Source organism: Euprymna scolopes, chromosome 7 (genome assembly GCF_053919585.1).
Source record: "Euprymna scolopes isolate OS-2025 chromosome 7, ASM5391958v1, whole genome shotgun sequence".
NCBI lineage: Eukaryota > Metazoa > Mollusca > Cephalopoda > Sepiida > Sepiolidae > Euprymna > Euprymna scolopes.
This window is the reverse complement of record NC_136488.1, coordinates 95,651,253-95,669,330: the sequence shown is the minus strand read 5'-3', so window position 1 is coordinate 95,669,330 and position 18,078 is coordinate 95,651,253. Positions and strand designations below refer to the sequence as shown.

General features: G+C 31.3%; 1 protein-coding gene across 1 annotated transcript in view; it reads right to left on the bottom strand.

The window, feature by feature from the left end:
* The window catches only part of LOC145279849 (uncharacterized), a 67,343-nt gene that overhangs the window by 24,066 nt on the left and 25,199 nt on the right, over positions 1–18,078 (bottom strand). The window contains exon 2 of the mRNA XM_080131295.1: positions 930–2,480. Within this exon, the coding sequence (XP_079987421.1) occupies positions 968–2,480 (1,513 nt within the window). The 3' untranslated portion in view covers positions 930–967. The remainder of the gene's footprint in view (positions 1–929; positions 2,481–18,078) is intronic.

The following is an 18,078-nucleotide window of genomic DNA, read 5'->3' as shown; positions in this document are numbered from 1 at the left end:
ACATAAAATTAATATACGAAAGTATAGATTTATGCGTAAACTTTAAGTATTTACTTCAAAAGTGCTCAATACGTAGGTAGAGCTAGTTAGTAAGTTATAAAATATATATGGCGATTAAGCTACACTGAATATTCCGCGTTTCATCCACTCTAGGACTCTTCAGGCTTATGCGAAATATTCAGTGTAGCTTAATCGCCATATATATTTTATAAATTACTATATATATATATATATATATATATATATAATATATAATTATTAATATATATTTATATAGTGATACAAATTACCATTAGCATATGAAGCGATGCTCTTTGTGTAAACAAATTGACCGTAGGTATTTGGACAATGTCAAAACATTGTTAATTCACTGCCCACATAGTAGCAGCCATATAGCGCTACAGTTAGAAGCTCCGACTGTCGTTTGGGCGATCGGGTTTCGATCCTGGCTTGAGGTAGTTGCTTGTCTAGCCACACTGATGAACTGTGAAACAGCAAAACAGTACTGTATGTGGATGACTATTACTATTAATATATTTCTATAGTGTATTTAGGCAGTATTTTTTTAATTTGAATAAAAATTGTTAAAAATAACAGAGCTTCCGTTTAATTTTGTATTTTTCTTATGATCTTTTTTGTGTTAAAATCAAGTTTGCTTATATTTCCTGCACTGCTGAATCTTCAAGAATGAAACACTAGTGTTTGTAGGTATTATAAATAATTATATATGTGTGTGTACAAACACACACACGTTCATTACATTACATTTCAATGACCAAGAGATAGATTCAGTCCACAACCATAATTTTTGTTTGTAATATAGGCAAATGCCGATATTCTTTCCAGTATTGTCTTACACATGTTTCACTATGATGACAGAAATATATAAATATGTACAAGAAAAATAGTGTGATAAGAGTCATACATACCTTACTTTAAAAAAGAAAAAAAAAACTACATTTTTTCTTCAGATTTGCAGTTCAGGATCCAAATGCCAAACAAGATGCGCCATGAATTCCAAACGGTTTCCAAGCTTCTTGAGACACTTTCTGCATGTAAAAGGGTCAGATTCATCAGCAGAATGAAGACTGCTATGAAGCATGTAGATTCCAAAATCTTCAAACCACATTCCACAGTGGTCACATTTGCTGAGGCGTTTGCCATTCAATGCGGGAGGGGTGGCAGTATTAGCTTGTTCTAACTCGGCCTGATGTCTTTGGAGATCTTCCGAATATTTCATCAGTGGGTTGTATTGAGCCATCGCCACAGGATTTCTTGTGAGCAGACTCATCGAGTAACGAGCATCTTGATCCTTAACCCAGCCAGGTTCTCTCTTAATCACAGCCTTTAGTGCACTCAACGTTTCACGAGATACTTCTGGAGAGGGTAACCTTTGTTGGGAGATCTCTGGAGAAGATAGGGTTTGACGAGAAATTTCTGGAGATGACAGTGAGTTTTGAAGCATTTCAGGACAAGACGATGGCTCACTAGGATGCATACGGAATCTATCTGCGACCGATCCGGACATGTGTAGAGATTTCCTCTGTATTTCGTCGGATGCACTTGGAAGCATGTACATTTTGTCAGAATCCATAGAAAATCTTCCTAGCTCGTTGCTAATAGCAGATCCTGCCAAAGAGTAACTGGTCGAGATTGCCATTCTGTAGTTAATGCTGCTTTCAGTTGTGACAGGAAGTCGATCCAAATCACGATCCATTCCCGTGTATTGTACTTCCTGTTTGATAAATTCCTCGTCTTTCGTACCATTTCGATCGTCTCCGTCGTCATCATTTTCAGATCCTGATATTCTGATTGTTTTACTGTTGCTACATGCCACCTGTGGGACACAGAATCGCGCACAACCAAGCCACCGTCCCTCGGATGGCATTTTTGGATTGATATCATCCGGTGGCATGCTCGTTAACGCTGACATGTCGACAGGAGCACCCCTACTCCGACGACGACCATTGGGTCGTAAATTACTCTTCATCTTATGCAACTTCCGATGCAAAGCAAGTTCCTCACTCTCTTGGAAACCCTCGCCACATCTGCGGCAAACATGGACCATGTGGATGCTATGTCGTCGCAGATGGTTACCAAGAAGAGAGGAGCGTGCAAAACGGACCCCACAAATACGACACATGTTCTTCTGCCTGTGCGGCTGGTGCACCTTCATGTGCTGCTTTACGTGGTCTGAGCGTGTAAAGCGGCGTCCGCACAAATTACACATGTAAGGCCTTTCCCCACTGTGTACACGTACATGACGCTGGAGCTTAGATGGTGTTGTATACGATCGTCCACACACTGTACAACTGTGCAGTGTTTTGCCATGTGTGTGTGAAAGCACATGCAGCTGCATGTCGCGCAGGGAGGCAAACTGCATTGCGCAGTACTTGCAAGTGAACTTGGTCACTACCTGAACCGTGTACTTTTTATCTTCAGAGATGGCAGAAGTTTCGCCTAATTCCATCCGACTGAAACTGGAAAACAAGAAAAAATTAATTTAAGCCTCATCAAAGAATAATGATAAAAATAAATAAGTCCATACATTTAACATAAGATTAAGACATTTAGAAAAAAAATATACAAAAATAAGCCATTTTGCAAGATAGACAGCAAAATAATAAATAAAAAACTAATATATAACAAATAAATGTTACCAAAGGTAAGATAAGTAACACTTCTACCTACTTGGATAGGTTTTTTGTGTTTTATTTAGTTTAAAACACAAGTAGCACAGAGTCTTAAGTTAGAACTAGAAAAATAAATGAACGACATGAAACGATCATCTAGAGAGTTTCAATAATTGCTCAAAAATCGAAAATTAAACAAAATACTAATATTGGATGGCTTTCTACCAGATAACATGTGAGCACTTTGAAAGATTTTGGGGAAGAATACCCAATTATTTTAGAATTTAAGACAGGGATCAGTTTCGCATTTAACATAAAATTATCCCCATTTCTGGGCCAGTGACTAACCAAAGAACATTTTATGGGCATATAACCAGAATATTTTTTTTTTCTTAAGGGAAATAAATATTTTTTTTGGAGGGAGAAGATACAAAAGAATTTTCCCTCAACTATCACTAACTCTAAAGTTGGATGACAACAGCCCCCCCCCAAAAAAAAAACACTCACTTTTACTTAACCATACGACTAATTCAAACTTAGAGAAATCAATTTTATTTGCTTGAAAACAGCATATTAAATACTTGTATCTTAATTATTCAAACTACCATTTTCATCTTGGATGTTATTCTTACATTTTGGCCTCTGTAACCTACAACCTTCTTCATATTCACCATGCATTATTATTATACTAACATCAAAATACAAAGTCAATTCATTTTACTCGTGTAAAAAAATGAAACTTGTGCATATATTTGCTAAGTAACCTTTAGAACTATGCTGTTGCATTTATAAGGTTTACAAAAAAATGTTTAAAGATTAAAAACATTTTTTGTCAAAAAAAATAAACAAAAACATTAACAATCATTAAGAATTAATCTACACAAAATTTGTCAATTGTGCGCATTACTGTCACAAAACTATTTTTGATTTCATTTTGAAAAGTGCAAAACAAAGAATTTTCTTAATTTATTCTAATTAAATAAATATTCAGATAACATTTCAGAATATTTGTATTAAAAAAAAAAAAAAAATTTAAAAAGACCTTATTTTGTGTTATTAGAATTTTCTTAAAAATGTTTTCTCAAAACGAGAAAAAAAGGTCACATGCATTCCTTTAATGGTTGTACATAACTATTTATAAACTTTAAAATTCATACACTTTGACAAATTTAATTAATTTCAGAATTTTGTGTAAAAATATAATGGAATAAAAAATCCTATTTTGTGTTATTATAATTTTCTTACTTTTATTTTAATTCAATAAATTTTCAGATAATTAATGTTTTATTTTGTGTTATTATATTATTGTTGACAGTTTCAATTCTGGTTCTGAAATTGCATTGTCTCTCCCCTGTCCTGCGCTCTTCAAGATGAAACCAAAAAATTTGTTCCATGACAGTAATGCACAAGTTCACAATTTAAATATGAATAAAATCTTTAAAATTTTATTTTAATTCAGTAATTTTTTGTTGTACATGCTAATTATACGGTGAATTTTTGTTGTCTAGTGAACTTTTGTCCAGTCCTCCAGCATTGGCAGACCTTACAAAAAAGTGGACAAAAAGTGTTAAATAAACAAAATGAACATTTTGAAAGGTTTGGTACAGAGTTTAATCAAAAATAAATGAATTGGTGAAGTGAAAGATTTTTATATCTGCGTTAAAAGTCAAATTTGGCATTAGTGTTTTGATTTTTTAGTTTTCAAGTCTGAACTGATTGGACAAAGAAATGTCAAAAGATAAAATCTATTAAAATCCTTCTATTACACACAAAATATTTTTAGCCACAAAAAAAAAAATTACTGCTGAACATTCTCTTTATGCAAACAGAAATAAACTTTAACGAAATACGTTGTCTAAAGTGATTCCTATACCCGCCCCCCTCTCAAAAAAAAAACACCCTAGCTGAATCGGTAACTCAACAGATCACATTTTTTGCTAGTGATTTCATAAAACAAAAATGCATGATTTTTCAATAAGAATGCATGATACCCGATACAAATGCAGACATACATCAATTCTGTTACTTTCAATAATCACTCAGTAATACGATACAAGTTTAGAATTTGCATAAGTAGAAGGTAACAGATATCCTGTGAAAGGTTGCCTACATAAGGTGCTTATAGTGAAGAAAGAGGTGTGCAATCTCCTACTACATTTCCTCTGGCTCTGTAATACAATTGCTTTGGACAGTGTTCCAGTTATAGTAAGTTGCAACCGGAACTAGTACCAATTCTTGCAAGGCTGTTCAATTGATGCCTAAATAAGAAATGTTTCCCAACACCTTGGAAAAGCTCATTAATCTGCCCAGTATTTAAAAATTCTGGAGGCCGGTCTTCTACATCTCAGTACAGACCAATTAGTTTTCTTTGTGTGTCATGAGCAAGTTGCTTGAATCTATATTAAATAGAGAAACTGACAACCACCTTGGCAAAAACAACCTACTCAGTGACAAGCAATATGGTTTCCATCTTGCAAGATTTACTAGCTGATACATTGACTGTAAATTCACATAGGATAAGTGAATCTAATGACTGAGGGTTTCCATCCCGAGCCCAATCCTCTTCCTTACCTTCATCAATAATCTCCAAAATCACACTTTCAAAATATGCAGACGACACTGCCATCTTTGGCAACACTTTAAGGGCCAACAATGACCAAGATCTCAGAGTCTCTCTCCTCTGATCATGAGCATATGGTGCAAAAGGTGACTGGTTAATTTTAACACATCCAAAACCAAGCTTCTATCTTTTCACCATAAATGCTTTGATCACCACCTGGCCCCAATTGATACGAATAGATTTTGTCTCAAAGAAGCACCCAGCTTTGACAAGCTTCTGGGTCTGACCTTCACTTCTGGCCTGAAATGGAAGATTTACATCAATTCTGTTGCCAATTTGCCAGAAAAATGGTTGCGTTATTCTTCTGCTCCAGAAGGTATCTCACTCCCAATGCAATCCTCTACCTGTACAAGAGCCTGATATATGCAAAAATGTACTGTTGCCACATCTGGGCAGAAATTGCTTGGAATTCCCTATCCTGCCTTGACAGAGTTCAAGGCCAGTTTTGAAACCTAGTAGGAGATATCGTTTTCTCTTCCCTTCCCTGCAAGCTTTTTTCCACAGAAAAAACATTGTGAACCTGACCCTGCACTATCATTTTCATAGCAAATACTCGTCCAAGATTCAATCTATGGTCCCAACTTACCAAACCTTCACAAAAAAACACTCGTCTATCTACAACCACTATCAACACTTTCTCTTATTCCCTGTCTGTGCCTAAATCTAAACAAATTCCACAAATAAAATATTTTTCTAAAACAGCTCACCTGTGGAATTGTTCTACTGGCCTGCTTTCTAGCAGACTACAATATAGTTGTCTTCAAGTCCAATTTAAACAAGTTCTTGTTGAGATGTCTCCTTAAATAATCAAATTTTACCAAGTTTCCACCACTAATGAATGCTACACTGCTGTCCCAGTGACCTCTGTACAGTAATTAACTAGTATCCTCGAGCGACTTTCAGACCTTGGCAGTTTTACTCTCTAAGAAACGGGATCAACGCTTATAATTCATATCTCTAATGTCTTAAATACGTAAAGGGTGTTTTTTTTTTTTTTTAGAGGCAGTGAATTTTAAATTAAAATAAATCACAGAAAAATATTTTTATGATACAAATATGTGGTTTATTCCAAAGATTTTTATTTTAGCATTTATAATTTAAATATAATTAAATCGAGAGGTACAATTTTTATAAACTCAATGCATTTAAGCATGAAATGTTGTCTTCTAATTAGTCTATTGTGTCTGTTTATCAGCATAGACATCGAATTTTACATATCCATTAAGAAAATAATCAAATGGAGTTAAATCACATGAATGAAATAGCCAGTTGACAGATTCATTTTGTTAAATTATTTGTTCATCAAATGTTTCAAAAGGATTTTCAAAATAAATTCTCAAACTCTCCTTGGGCACCAGTCTCTTTATGAATTGCCAAACCAAGCTGAACTCAAAATAATCACTAGTTGCCAAATCTGCAATTAAAAAGAGTTGTCAATTTAAGTTCAACACCTCCAAAGGAAAAAGAAAATCCTGTATAAACACCTATGCACTAATTTTATTAAGATTTTTGAAGAAACTGTCTATGCTGTTGAGCCTTAGGATTACCCAGTTGAGTAAACAGAAATCAAAATAAAACATGAATTGCCAGGATAAACAGATTTTAGAGAATGCTATGGGCTATGTAAAATAAATATGACTTACTATTTTCTATAAAATAAATTGAACTTTTATCAGTAGCTGGAATATTGACACAATTATCGGCATCACTATGAAAGTCAGGGGAGATAATTCAAACTTTTGAGAGAAAATCAACCCTTAAAAAAATGAGAAATTTATCTCCCTTCAATATCATGAAAATGACAGCGATATTCCATGTATGACTAAAAGTTGATTATATAAACAGGAAACTACTGGATAAATTTTTGGATTCTTTGGTGAACGGTATTTATTTTCACAAATAGTCATAAACAATCTGGGTGTAACTATGGCGAACCATGTAAAAATACAGTGAAAAATTAAACAAAACAAATTGTAAACAAAACACACTTAAAGTTTAAATAAAAAAGCATTCAGAGATTAAATTTAACTAGCAGAAAAAGCAATATTCTGTAATTGATCCATGTTTTGACCTAAAAACTTGAGCTGATATATTGCAATCTTGATCCCTGCTAATATTACAGTAGTACCATAAAAAGGAACAAAAGTCTAGCTATTTAATTTCCTTCATTCATGCAATTAGTCCCTGTTTTATTGTTTTTCAACAGTGGCAGAGTTAGACATTAACTAGGTTTTTAAGGTGGGGGTGGAGGGGTCTAGCTACTCAAAAATGTCACTCTAGATTGGGTCAAAAAATGAAAATTGATTTGGTTTAGAATGATTTCTTCTTCACTGACTTAGGACAGAGCAGATGCTACACTCTGATTGCAGCCTGAGAAAAATAAATTTAAACAAGATTTCCATAAAATAACGATCTGTATCCATCAATAAATATGTTTTTTTTTTTGTTTTCTTTTTATTCTTTCTTCTTAAATCATAGTCAGTCTATACTAAACTGTCTCAAAAATCTACTACAGGATTACAATCTTTGACTTGAATAATTTAAGTGAAGGTTTTTCTTTTTGTTTTTTTTTGTAGAAGCAAAATCAATTCTTTGATAATAAAAGACAAAAAAAAAAAAATCAAACAACATAAAAGCTAAGTTGTACACAGAAAAGGAAAAAAAAATGGGTTACTTAGAATTCGGTTAACTATTTAAAAAAAATACAGATAAATCTTTATGATGTAAGTATTTGTCATGGAATGAAGATGTGAAAAAAAAAAAAAAAATCTTGTAAATTGACCAAGTAATTTTTTTTTTAATTAAGAAAATCAAAATTTACAATTTTTAGCGACTTTACCAAGCTGATTTTGATCTCGATTAATTGAATTGAATCTTTTTTATAAAATATTTATAAACGATGGCAGATGAAAAAAAAACAAAAATAGTGTCAGGTTTTGTAATAAAATTTTCATAATAAAATTAATTTTTTAGTTAAAAAAAACAAAAAACTACTTGATCAATTTACATGATTTTTGGGATATGATATCTTCATTTCATGACAGGTACATACATTATAAAGATTCTCTGTATTTTGTTTTTAATCAAATCGAATTCTAAATAAGAACCAAAAATTGCCATAACAAATACTAGGTACGGACAATAATGGCGGAAAAAGACAGGGTAGCATAGTTTTGAAAGCTGGTTTATAATGATTTATTTGTAAGTTTTTGACTACTTTTTGATTGTATTTGAAAGATTAAAGCCTAAAGTTAATTTCTAAAAGGAAACATTTGTAAACGTGAAAAAAAGTAATGGAAAAATGTTTTCACGTCATTCGGAAACTGACAAGTTCAGCTAAATGTTGAAGTTAAATAAATTCATTGTAAAAATCCCTTGAAAAATAAATAGTAGTTTTCTAGGTCTATTTCAAAGATTAGTAAAGTCCTAAGATATTAAATTAAAAAAGAAAGCAAAAAAAAAAAAAATCAAACACCTTGTTTGTACAAAAAAAGAAAAAGAAAAAAAGTTCAATTAGCCCCCAAAAGAGAGAGATTTTGGTTCCGTTCAAATAAAACAAAACAAAGTCATCTAAGCATAAATTTTACGGAAGCCCAAAATGTCAGAAAATCAAAAGGCTGTCTGAAAATGACGCCAGGTAGTTGGAGAGCGGTAGGAAGTGCTGATTTTCTTTTTTCCCAGCGGTGAATCCGTACATCCCTATCATGAACGTTTGTATAATTTTTACCATTTTTTAATTTAATTATTTTTCTGTGTTCCTAGTTTCAAATTAAATTTTTTTTATTTTTAAAGGTTATATAAAAATTGTTTTGCTGAAAGTTACATGTTCATTCAAGCAAGAAAAATATTAAAATCTTACATATAAAAATTACGCGAAACAATTTAAAAAAAATTTTCTTTTTGCAATTATAATTTTGTGTGTGAAAATATTAAATAATGCTTAATTCGATGATAATATTAGTAGTTCGAGAAATTAAGTTTTCTTTGAGTTATATCGAATTCATTAATAAGGACTTTAGGGTCCTTTTTCATAATGTTCCTGAAAAAATTATTTTTTCTTTTTTTATTGTTACAAGTTTATGATGCTTTATTTTCATAAAAATAAAAAATAAATTCATTCATTTTTTTTTTTTTACTACTAAAAACCATAACTTTAGTAAAGGTGTTTTTTTTTTGTTTAAACAAAATGCATTTCCATTAAGATTCAAATAAAAAATAATTGGTTCATTATATTTCGTGATCATTTGATAAATACTGAAAATTTTGTTAAAATTGATTAATTTTCTAACTTTTGGTGAATTTGTAAGTAAAGAGAGGGATCAAAATGTTTATACATTTTGAGCATCTGCTATTCATCTGGCACATACCTAACAAATACCAAAATCGTGAGCAGATAACGAAAAAGCACCCCCAAAATATAAAATTACAAGTATTCCATTCCTTCAAAAAATATTAAAAAAGGCAACCCTAGGTTCGACTGGAATCCCAACCTAACCCTGACTTAAGAGTTATTGGTAGAGTAAGTTTTGTTTCTTTTTTTTTTTAATTTTCTTTTTTACTATCTTTTAAGCCTGAAACTAGCCACCATGTTCAAAGTTGATCACCATATATAGTTTTTTTTATTCTCGTTTGGCAAAATTATACAGAACGGGGAAAAACTTCAGCATTTTTAACATGAACCAACGAAACAAAAAAGGATGAAAAAATAAAGAAATAAATGTTACCAAAAGGCAAAATAAGTTACTCTTCTACCTACCTAGATAAGTTTTTATTTTAAAGCCTTTGCTTACTTCAAAAACAAAAGTAGTGTCAAGTTTGTTCAGTTAGTACGAAAAAAGAAAAAAGATGGTCTCATTACAGCCATATCAACACTAGATAATCGCTCAAAGATCGAAAATTAAACAAATATTAGTAGAACATTATATTTCGCACGACTGATGACATTTATTGAGTGGGTTTCTACCAAAGTTTCTTGCGTTTGATAGAAGGGCAAATGTGTAGATTAGAGGGATATTGCTAAAAAAAATTGGTGCTTGTTAAGATAGAGTAAACAGATCGAAATATATTGTTTTTAGCAAAAACAGTACTTACTTACCATGTCAAAAATAGTAATTATATTAAAAAATTACGAAAATTTATTGAGTAGAAAATTATTGCATTATTGCAAAATAATGGCATTTTTCCTAGATATGAACACCTTGAAGATTGTGAGAAATTCTCCAATTATAAGCAGGCCTCTCATTGGCCACACACTGTCTTTAGACCAATCACGGTGGTTGAGATTTTTACCGCTGAGCGATGGGCTTTGTTGGCCTTTTCTTTTTTCAGGCAGTTCCAGACATAGAAGAAAGATGGAACTCAACTCTCTGGATATGAGGCATTTGGGCGCCTATACCCTTCGTCCTCTGGAGATTTATTTTAAAGCTTAAATTATTAAGCTAAGTAATTATTATATATGTTTCCCAGAAACTTTTTAAGGTCAGAATTATTGACCTGTCATTAATGACTTTTTCTTCAAATGAACATTCCTTATGAACTTCTGTGATGTCGACTCTAGTCAAGAATTCATCAGATAAACGCTTTCAAACAACTGTAATCAATCCGATCTTCGAACAGTGCTGAACCCAAATTCCAGTTCCTGCTGAAGATAAAGAACTATTACCTTTCAAGGTGTTACCAGCTCTATTCAGAGGCAAAATAGGCATTTCCTTTTTTGCAACGGAGAACGAATAAAATTTGTGTCAAATTTTAGATGTATACTTTGTTGGAATTGTTACGTTTTTTGCCACTGTCTTGGAGCAAAAACAGATGAGAAGAAATATCGAAACAGGCTTATTTAAGCCATTTTTCACGTGTTCATTTTTCTGTTTTCATCGTTCGTTTGCTTTATGTTAGTTTTTTTTTGTGTTAGGTCGCAGGGTTTTTTTTTCCATTTCCTTTACACCTCCGCGTCAAACGTTCGGGGGGTTCAAGCCTACCTTTATACTAAAACTATCTTTTCTTCTACACCTCCAAACAACCGGCCAACGTTTTTTTTTTTTTTTTTTTTTTTTAACAGGGTTGTTTTAATCTACCCCCCCCCCCTGAACAACACACACCTCCAAACACCCGGGCATTGCCGGGTACCCCCCCACCTAGTCTATAATATAAATCTCACCTGTCTGTTTAAATACATGTATGCATGTTTGTATGTCTGCCTAAAACATTCGACAGAGGCAACGGATTTTCATGAGATCACTATCATTTTTAAGCTCAACACTTCGGACGACAAATATCGAAAAATTGGCTAAAAACATTAATTCCTTCACCCTCAACTGAGCACTTTTCTACAGGGGGGGGGGTCACTTTTTCGCCGATATTTTCGAAAGTCATCCCCTCTTTTCGATTGACTAGCCTTACTTTAAATCTACGTCACTTCTAGTTTGGCAATGGACGCAACAGCAAAGACGTTACTTTTTTTTTCTTTTTTGTTCTTTTCCTCCTTTGCGGTATGGGTTCAAGCCTGTCTGCTACCACTTTTTTTTTTTTTTTTTTTTTTTTTTAATTCAACACACACCTCCAAAACACCCAGGCAATGCAGGGCATCCAGGCTAGTATATACATATGTATGTATATATATATATATATATATATATAAATTATGAAAATTCATCGAATAGAAAGCTATAGTTAAAAGGAAATTTCTATGGAAAATTAGGAGAAAATGAATTTTAAAGTAAACAGTAACTTGGAACGCATATTTTAGATTACATCTTAATGGCATAGAATTTGTGAACCCTAGATCGATAAACATTTTTTTTTTTTTACTAAAAACACAGTAGCAGTTGTTCTACTTAATGAATTTTCATAATTTTTCGATATATTACTATTTTCGACATAACAATTCAGTAATATTGTTTTTGCTTAAAATTAGGCATTGCCAAACACTAAAAAAATAAGTAAGTAATTGTTTTTAAAACAAATTAGAATCTATTAAAATCTTTTATTCTTGAGCAACATATTTTTCTATAAAGAGAAAAGCTTGAATTTTATTATAGATCATATTTCATAATATGAAAAGCAGAATAATATAAAACGTTTTCTATTATTTTTAATAGAATTAAAAATTTTCCCAAACCACATCATCCACAGCCATTTTTGTCTTTATCTCTAAAACATTAAAATATTTTTAAAAGGCTTTTTGAACAAATTTTTTTGTTGTTGTTGTTTAAATACGAGCAAGATTTAGGATGTTTTGCTATAAGAATATGCAAAAATATTATAAGTATCTGAATTTGAAATAATTTCATCTTTTGATACCGCTCTATAGATTTGCTTAACGAATTAAAAAAAAAAAAAAAAAAAAAATTAATGATAGCTTAAAATTAAGTATGGAGGTCTGGAAGGGACTAAAACTATATTTAGCCGTACTTACTTAAAATGACATATTTAAAGAAATCTATCTGTCACCTCTATCCCAACAAGCACCAAATACAATTAGCAATTTAAAACGAACAGAAACCAACAAAAAGTTGCTACTTTACAAATTGTTCAGATTTCATATGATAATCTTCATAGATTAATAAATTTGCTGAAATACACACACCCATATCTTTTCTCTTTATTTCGAGCAAGAAAATATTTGAGAATAGTGTAGATTGGTGACTTACATGTCATGTCGAAATAAGTCAAAAAATTATTAAAAAATTATGAAAAATGATTCAGCAGAAAAATTGCAAGTAAAAATAGAATTTATCGAATTATTGAGCTTTATCGAATGTGGAAGAGTTATGCGACTAATTCAGTATGGCAAACACGGGAGATAACTACTTAAATTCACTTAATGACCCAACATTTTTAACACAATCTCATGACGTAATTGCAGGTGATTTTTGTTATTAAAAATACATCTAGCACATCTACTGGTTTATTTTCCGTAATTTTTGGAATTCATACACATTTTGACATAACACGCAAGTACATGAAGTTTTCACCTGAAATGCGTTGGCTTAAAAGATTGCAAATCTACAAAAGCACTGAAAATATTTCCATTTTTCGAAAGATTATTCAATGAGAAAGTCTAAAAAAAATGCTTGTGCATTAGAAAGACCCCCCCCCCAAATAAAAATAATGTATTTTAAGTATAAACACTGAAGTGCCATGCCGAAATTAGTAAAAATTCCAAAAAATGATATTGTAGAAAAATAATTGCAGGTAAAAATAGAATTCATCGAATAATGTAGTTTTAGTTTTGCTTAAAATAACAATAAAAAGTTTCTTTTATATTGCGGGAGTTAAGTTAGTTTGTTATACAGAATTCAGTATGACAAACTGACTTATCTCCCTTGTTTTCCTCGATTTAAAATTAAAAAATGGTCGATTGATAATAATGATATATTTTATTTTTACTTGTAATTATTTTTCTACTCAATAATTTTTCTAATTTCAACATGGCACGTAAGAACATACGGTGCTTCTACACTATTGCCGACACTGGAGACGCCATTTTATTTTGCGCACTTGTTAAAATCCAAGGGAGAAATCCGTATTTTAAACTATGGCCGAAGTTAGAAATAAACAAAAAAATTAAACTAGATAAACTTCCGGAAAGAACTATGAAAAAAAGTAAATAAAGAAAATGAAGTTTAATTGGAAATGTTTCGATTTAATTAATGAAAACAGGAAAGTTTTTCACTTAATTTGAGGTTAATTTATTTGGTACTTGTACAGTTTAATCAAGACATTAAAAAATGAAAATATCGAAAAAAGTTTATATTGTATGTATCCAGTATGGAGTGAAGTTCTCTGAAAAAAAAAAAAAAAAATCACTTAATTTCATCAAGTAGTTTTTTTGTTTGTTTTTTTACACAGCGAAAAAACTATTTGTTATGATATCGAGCAAAAAGTTCGATTTTTAGGAAGAAAAGCAAATATTAAAGATGTGGAGGGAGTGTTGACGCTTTAAACCAAGTTATCTCCCTGTAGTGTGTTCTAAAAATCCAAAAAATTAAAAAATTCAAGATGTCTACCTTCAACGTGCTGTCATAAAAACGTGTTTCTCCCCTGTAAAAAAACTACTCGATCAAATTAAGTGGAATTTTTTTCCGGAGATCTTCAGTTCGAAACGGATACGTACAATATAAACTTTTTTGATATTTTCATTTTTTAATGTCTTGATTAAACTGTACATGTGCCATTTATTCTTTCTGGAAGCAATCATTCTTGAGTTTAATTTTTTTTATTTGCTTCGGCCATAGTTTAAAATACGGATTTCTCCCTTGGATTTTAACGGCAGGTGCGCAAAATAAAATGGCGTCTCCAGTTTCGGCGATAAAGTGTAGCAGTACCGGTGGAATCCAAGTTTAGCGTTACAAATTCCAGAGAATTATTTGAGGATGGGCACTATTGCCAAACGAATTATCTTGCACTAAATAGTATTTTTTGTTTAAAAAATTAACCATTGTAAGCGTAAAACAAAATATCGAAGCCAGTCATTTTGTTTACCTTATCGCCACCATGTAAATTGAAAAATAAAAATGTCGGCCTCTCCTTCCTCATAAAGTGATCCTTTAATCTGATTGGTCCATCTTTTTTTTTTTTAAAGGTAAAATACTTTTCGGAAAAGCGAAATATCATTTAACATTGAAGACAAAAATCCAAGGGCTGGTCACTCTCGGGAGGGGGTGGGGGTGATTAAAATCTTTGAAAACGTTTTTGTTTCACATTAAAGATTTCGTTTAAGTTATCTTTCGTGAGATCAAGAATTCAAAATGGCTGACTCCATTTTCCGGAAATAGCGGAAGTGTGATTACTTTTTCGTCATTTTCTTCTTTACTTTAGGTAGAACAGTAAATTTTATGGCGTTTGGGTACTTATACAGTTTGGTGATCTTTTAAACCAACGTATTTCAATTTTCAAGTGCATCTTCAATCTTAAGATTACCACTAAGAACCGATTATATTCAATGTTCTTAATATCCATGTGGACAATTCTAATACGAATTTCGAGAGATTTAACCTAATCTTTTACGTTTATTTTTTTTAATAACTAGGAACAAAATAAAGTCAGAGTTTCTCTCGATCATGGCCTATGGAAGAAAAACAATCTACCCCCATAGATTAAAAGACATATCGAAATCTAATTCATAAAACTCATGTCTGTCTGTCCATCTCCATATTTTCAAATTCTATCTCTTCTGAAACTAAAAGTCGTAGAGCGGCGCTAGGGGCCTCAAATGATTTGATTTTTTTTATGGACCGTTTTTTTTTATGCGTATTTATCTGGTTAAAATAGTTTTTAAGGGGTCAAAATTGAAAAAAAAACAACTTAATTTTGTACATTCATGTTGCTTCATTTTTAATCAGTTCATATGTGTGTCACGTTGGTATAGTGGTAACGTCACCAGCTTTAAATATTACAGTTTTGCTTTCGGTTTCGATTCCAACTGATGCCACCCAAATAGTTTTTTTTTTTTTTTTTTTTTTTTTTTTTTAAATTACTTTTGAAATCACGACTATAATAATATATACAAAATCTGGACAAATTAAAATATCATATTTAAGCGTATTTTATGCCCGGACAAAGCCGGGGACCACCTCCGCTGGTTCCAGAGTTTTATAATGAAAATGAGAATAGTAATCTGATTAATCTCTCAAAAATAATAGATAAAAGAAAATACTTTAAAAACATTTATCAATTCAAGGAAAAGATCATCTGGCATTATTGTAGGCGTTTAGGTATCATTTATTGAGGACGTTTAGGTATCATCCCATTGAGATTCTAGCATTTTTTAACCGATGAACAAACTGAAAGACTTAGCAAAAAAAAAAAAAAAAAAAAAAAAAAAACACAGAGAAAAAGACAATTATTTCAGAAATTAAAGTAAAGGCTCACTTTTACATATAAATTTGACGTAAAGTCATTATAGCGTTTTTATGGTAGGCAAACAATTATTACTATTGCTATAGTTAATAACTGCATTTTGGAGGGAAGGCTACTCTTAAGCGATTACACATTTTACAACCTTCTCAGTCGAACTATGAATTGTGAGTAAAAAAAAAAAAAGCGAGTTTCTAATAGTATTTTGTCTAGTTTTTTTTTTATTTATAATTCCTTTTGCCAAATTTACCATGTCAAAGAGAGTCGGGCGTCATTTTTAATTTTCCACTACATCGGTAAACACTGTATATTTTTCGAGCTGAATAAACATGTTACATTAAATAAAAACACTAAAAACATATCCAGTTAGGGAGAAAAGTAACTTATCTTGCCTTTAATAGCATTTATTTGTTATATATTTGTTTTTTTGACAACTTTTTCGAATCTATGTGTACAGTAATACAAACCCCACAAAATTAGTTAACACTAAATAGTTAACTCGGAATCATTTTATGTTCAATTTATATACGAAAGTGATCCTTCTTCACTCAAGTTTCCAATTTTTCTACGATGTTCATACATAGTCGCCTAAAAAGTAGAATCTCTTTATTTGAGAAAGTGGAGTGGGTGATTTAATTAAATCAATAAATTTCTCCCTCTAAAACAATTATTGCATATTTAATAAATGGGTACTGGTGCACTTATTTAACCTTGTTGAAATAATAAGGTTATTTAGAAAGCCATTCTTAACATGGGGAGAGGAGGGTGTTTTGTAACTATTCTGTACTTTCACCTAACAATCTAATACAAAAAACGATACCGTAAAATTTGAATTTAACTTGAAAATAATATTTAAAAATAGCGCAGTTCAATAAGTGCGCAAGTATCAATAAATGTAAAAACTCAAAAACTTAACAGCTGTTGAGTTAATTTAGGTGTTGAATAATTTTATTATTAAAGGTATGAACAAATGGCATTTTTTTTTTTTTTTCCAAATATGGATGGTCCTGGATTTAATATAATGTAAAATGTTATTTCAAAAAGTCACTATTCTATGCTTTTGCAGTTTACACTCTAAATTCCATCAATATGCAAGTGCCTCGAGGACGGAGGGGTCCAGATTAGTTAACTTAGCAACACATAATTTAAATCTAAGGAAGCAGAACTTTTAATGCACGCAACAAACTGGTGTTTGTCCAGAATTCCCTGCCCCACGAAAACAAAGAAAAATCTGTACAATGTAGTACTCATGACAGAAAGAAAATATTGTACACTACGAATCATGTAAATTAATCAAATACTTTTATTTTTAAATAAGAATATCGAATATGTCTAAGCGAACAGCAACGATATCCCGGTGCTATTTTGTCAACATACTGGAAACAAGGGAGATAATTCCAAATAATTTAAAACTTGCGAAATTTTAGAAAGCTATTCTTAACATGGCGACATTGGAAAAACTGGAGTTATTTTTATAAAGAAACTCTTTTTCAACTAAAACTATTCGATCAATTTACATTATTTTCGGAATACAGTAGAACTCTGGGATGCGGTGGCCTAGGTGTATAAGAATTTTGGGGGAATTTTTGACACCCCTAAAGCAAAACTGCAAATAAAATATGAAAAAAAAAACTTGTAATTTCTCTTTTTAAAGTGTATTTTCTTTATGGAATATACTTCCAAAATAAACTATTAAAGTTGTTTAAAAATAATAGAAATATTTTTATTAAAAAAAAAACAAAAAAAACAAAACAGTTTACAAAGTGCCGGCGAGCCTTCATGCAGCCATGTTTTTTTTTTTTTTTTACGTAATGAAATCAATAGAATTTTACATGTTAAATATTTATCAATTTTTAAACTTTAAAACTTTATCAACATTTTTCTATTGGTTCAATTGATACAATATTTTTAGGGTCAATGTGAAATTTTATGCTCTTTCTAATAAACCAAATATAATACTTTATTTTG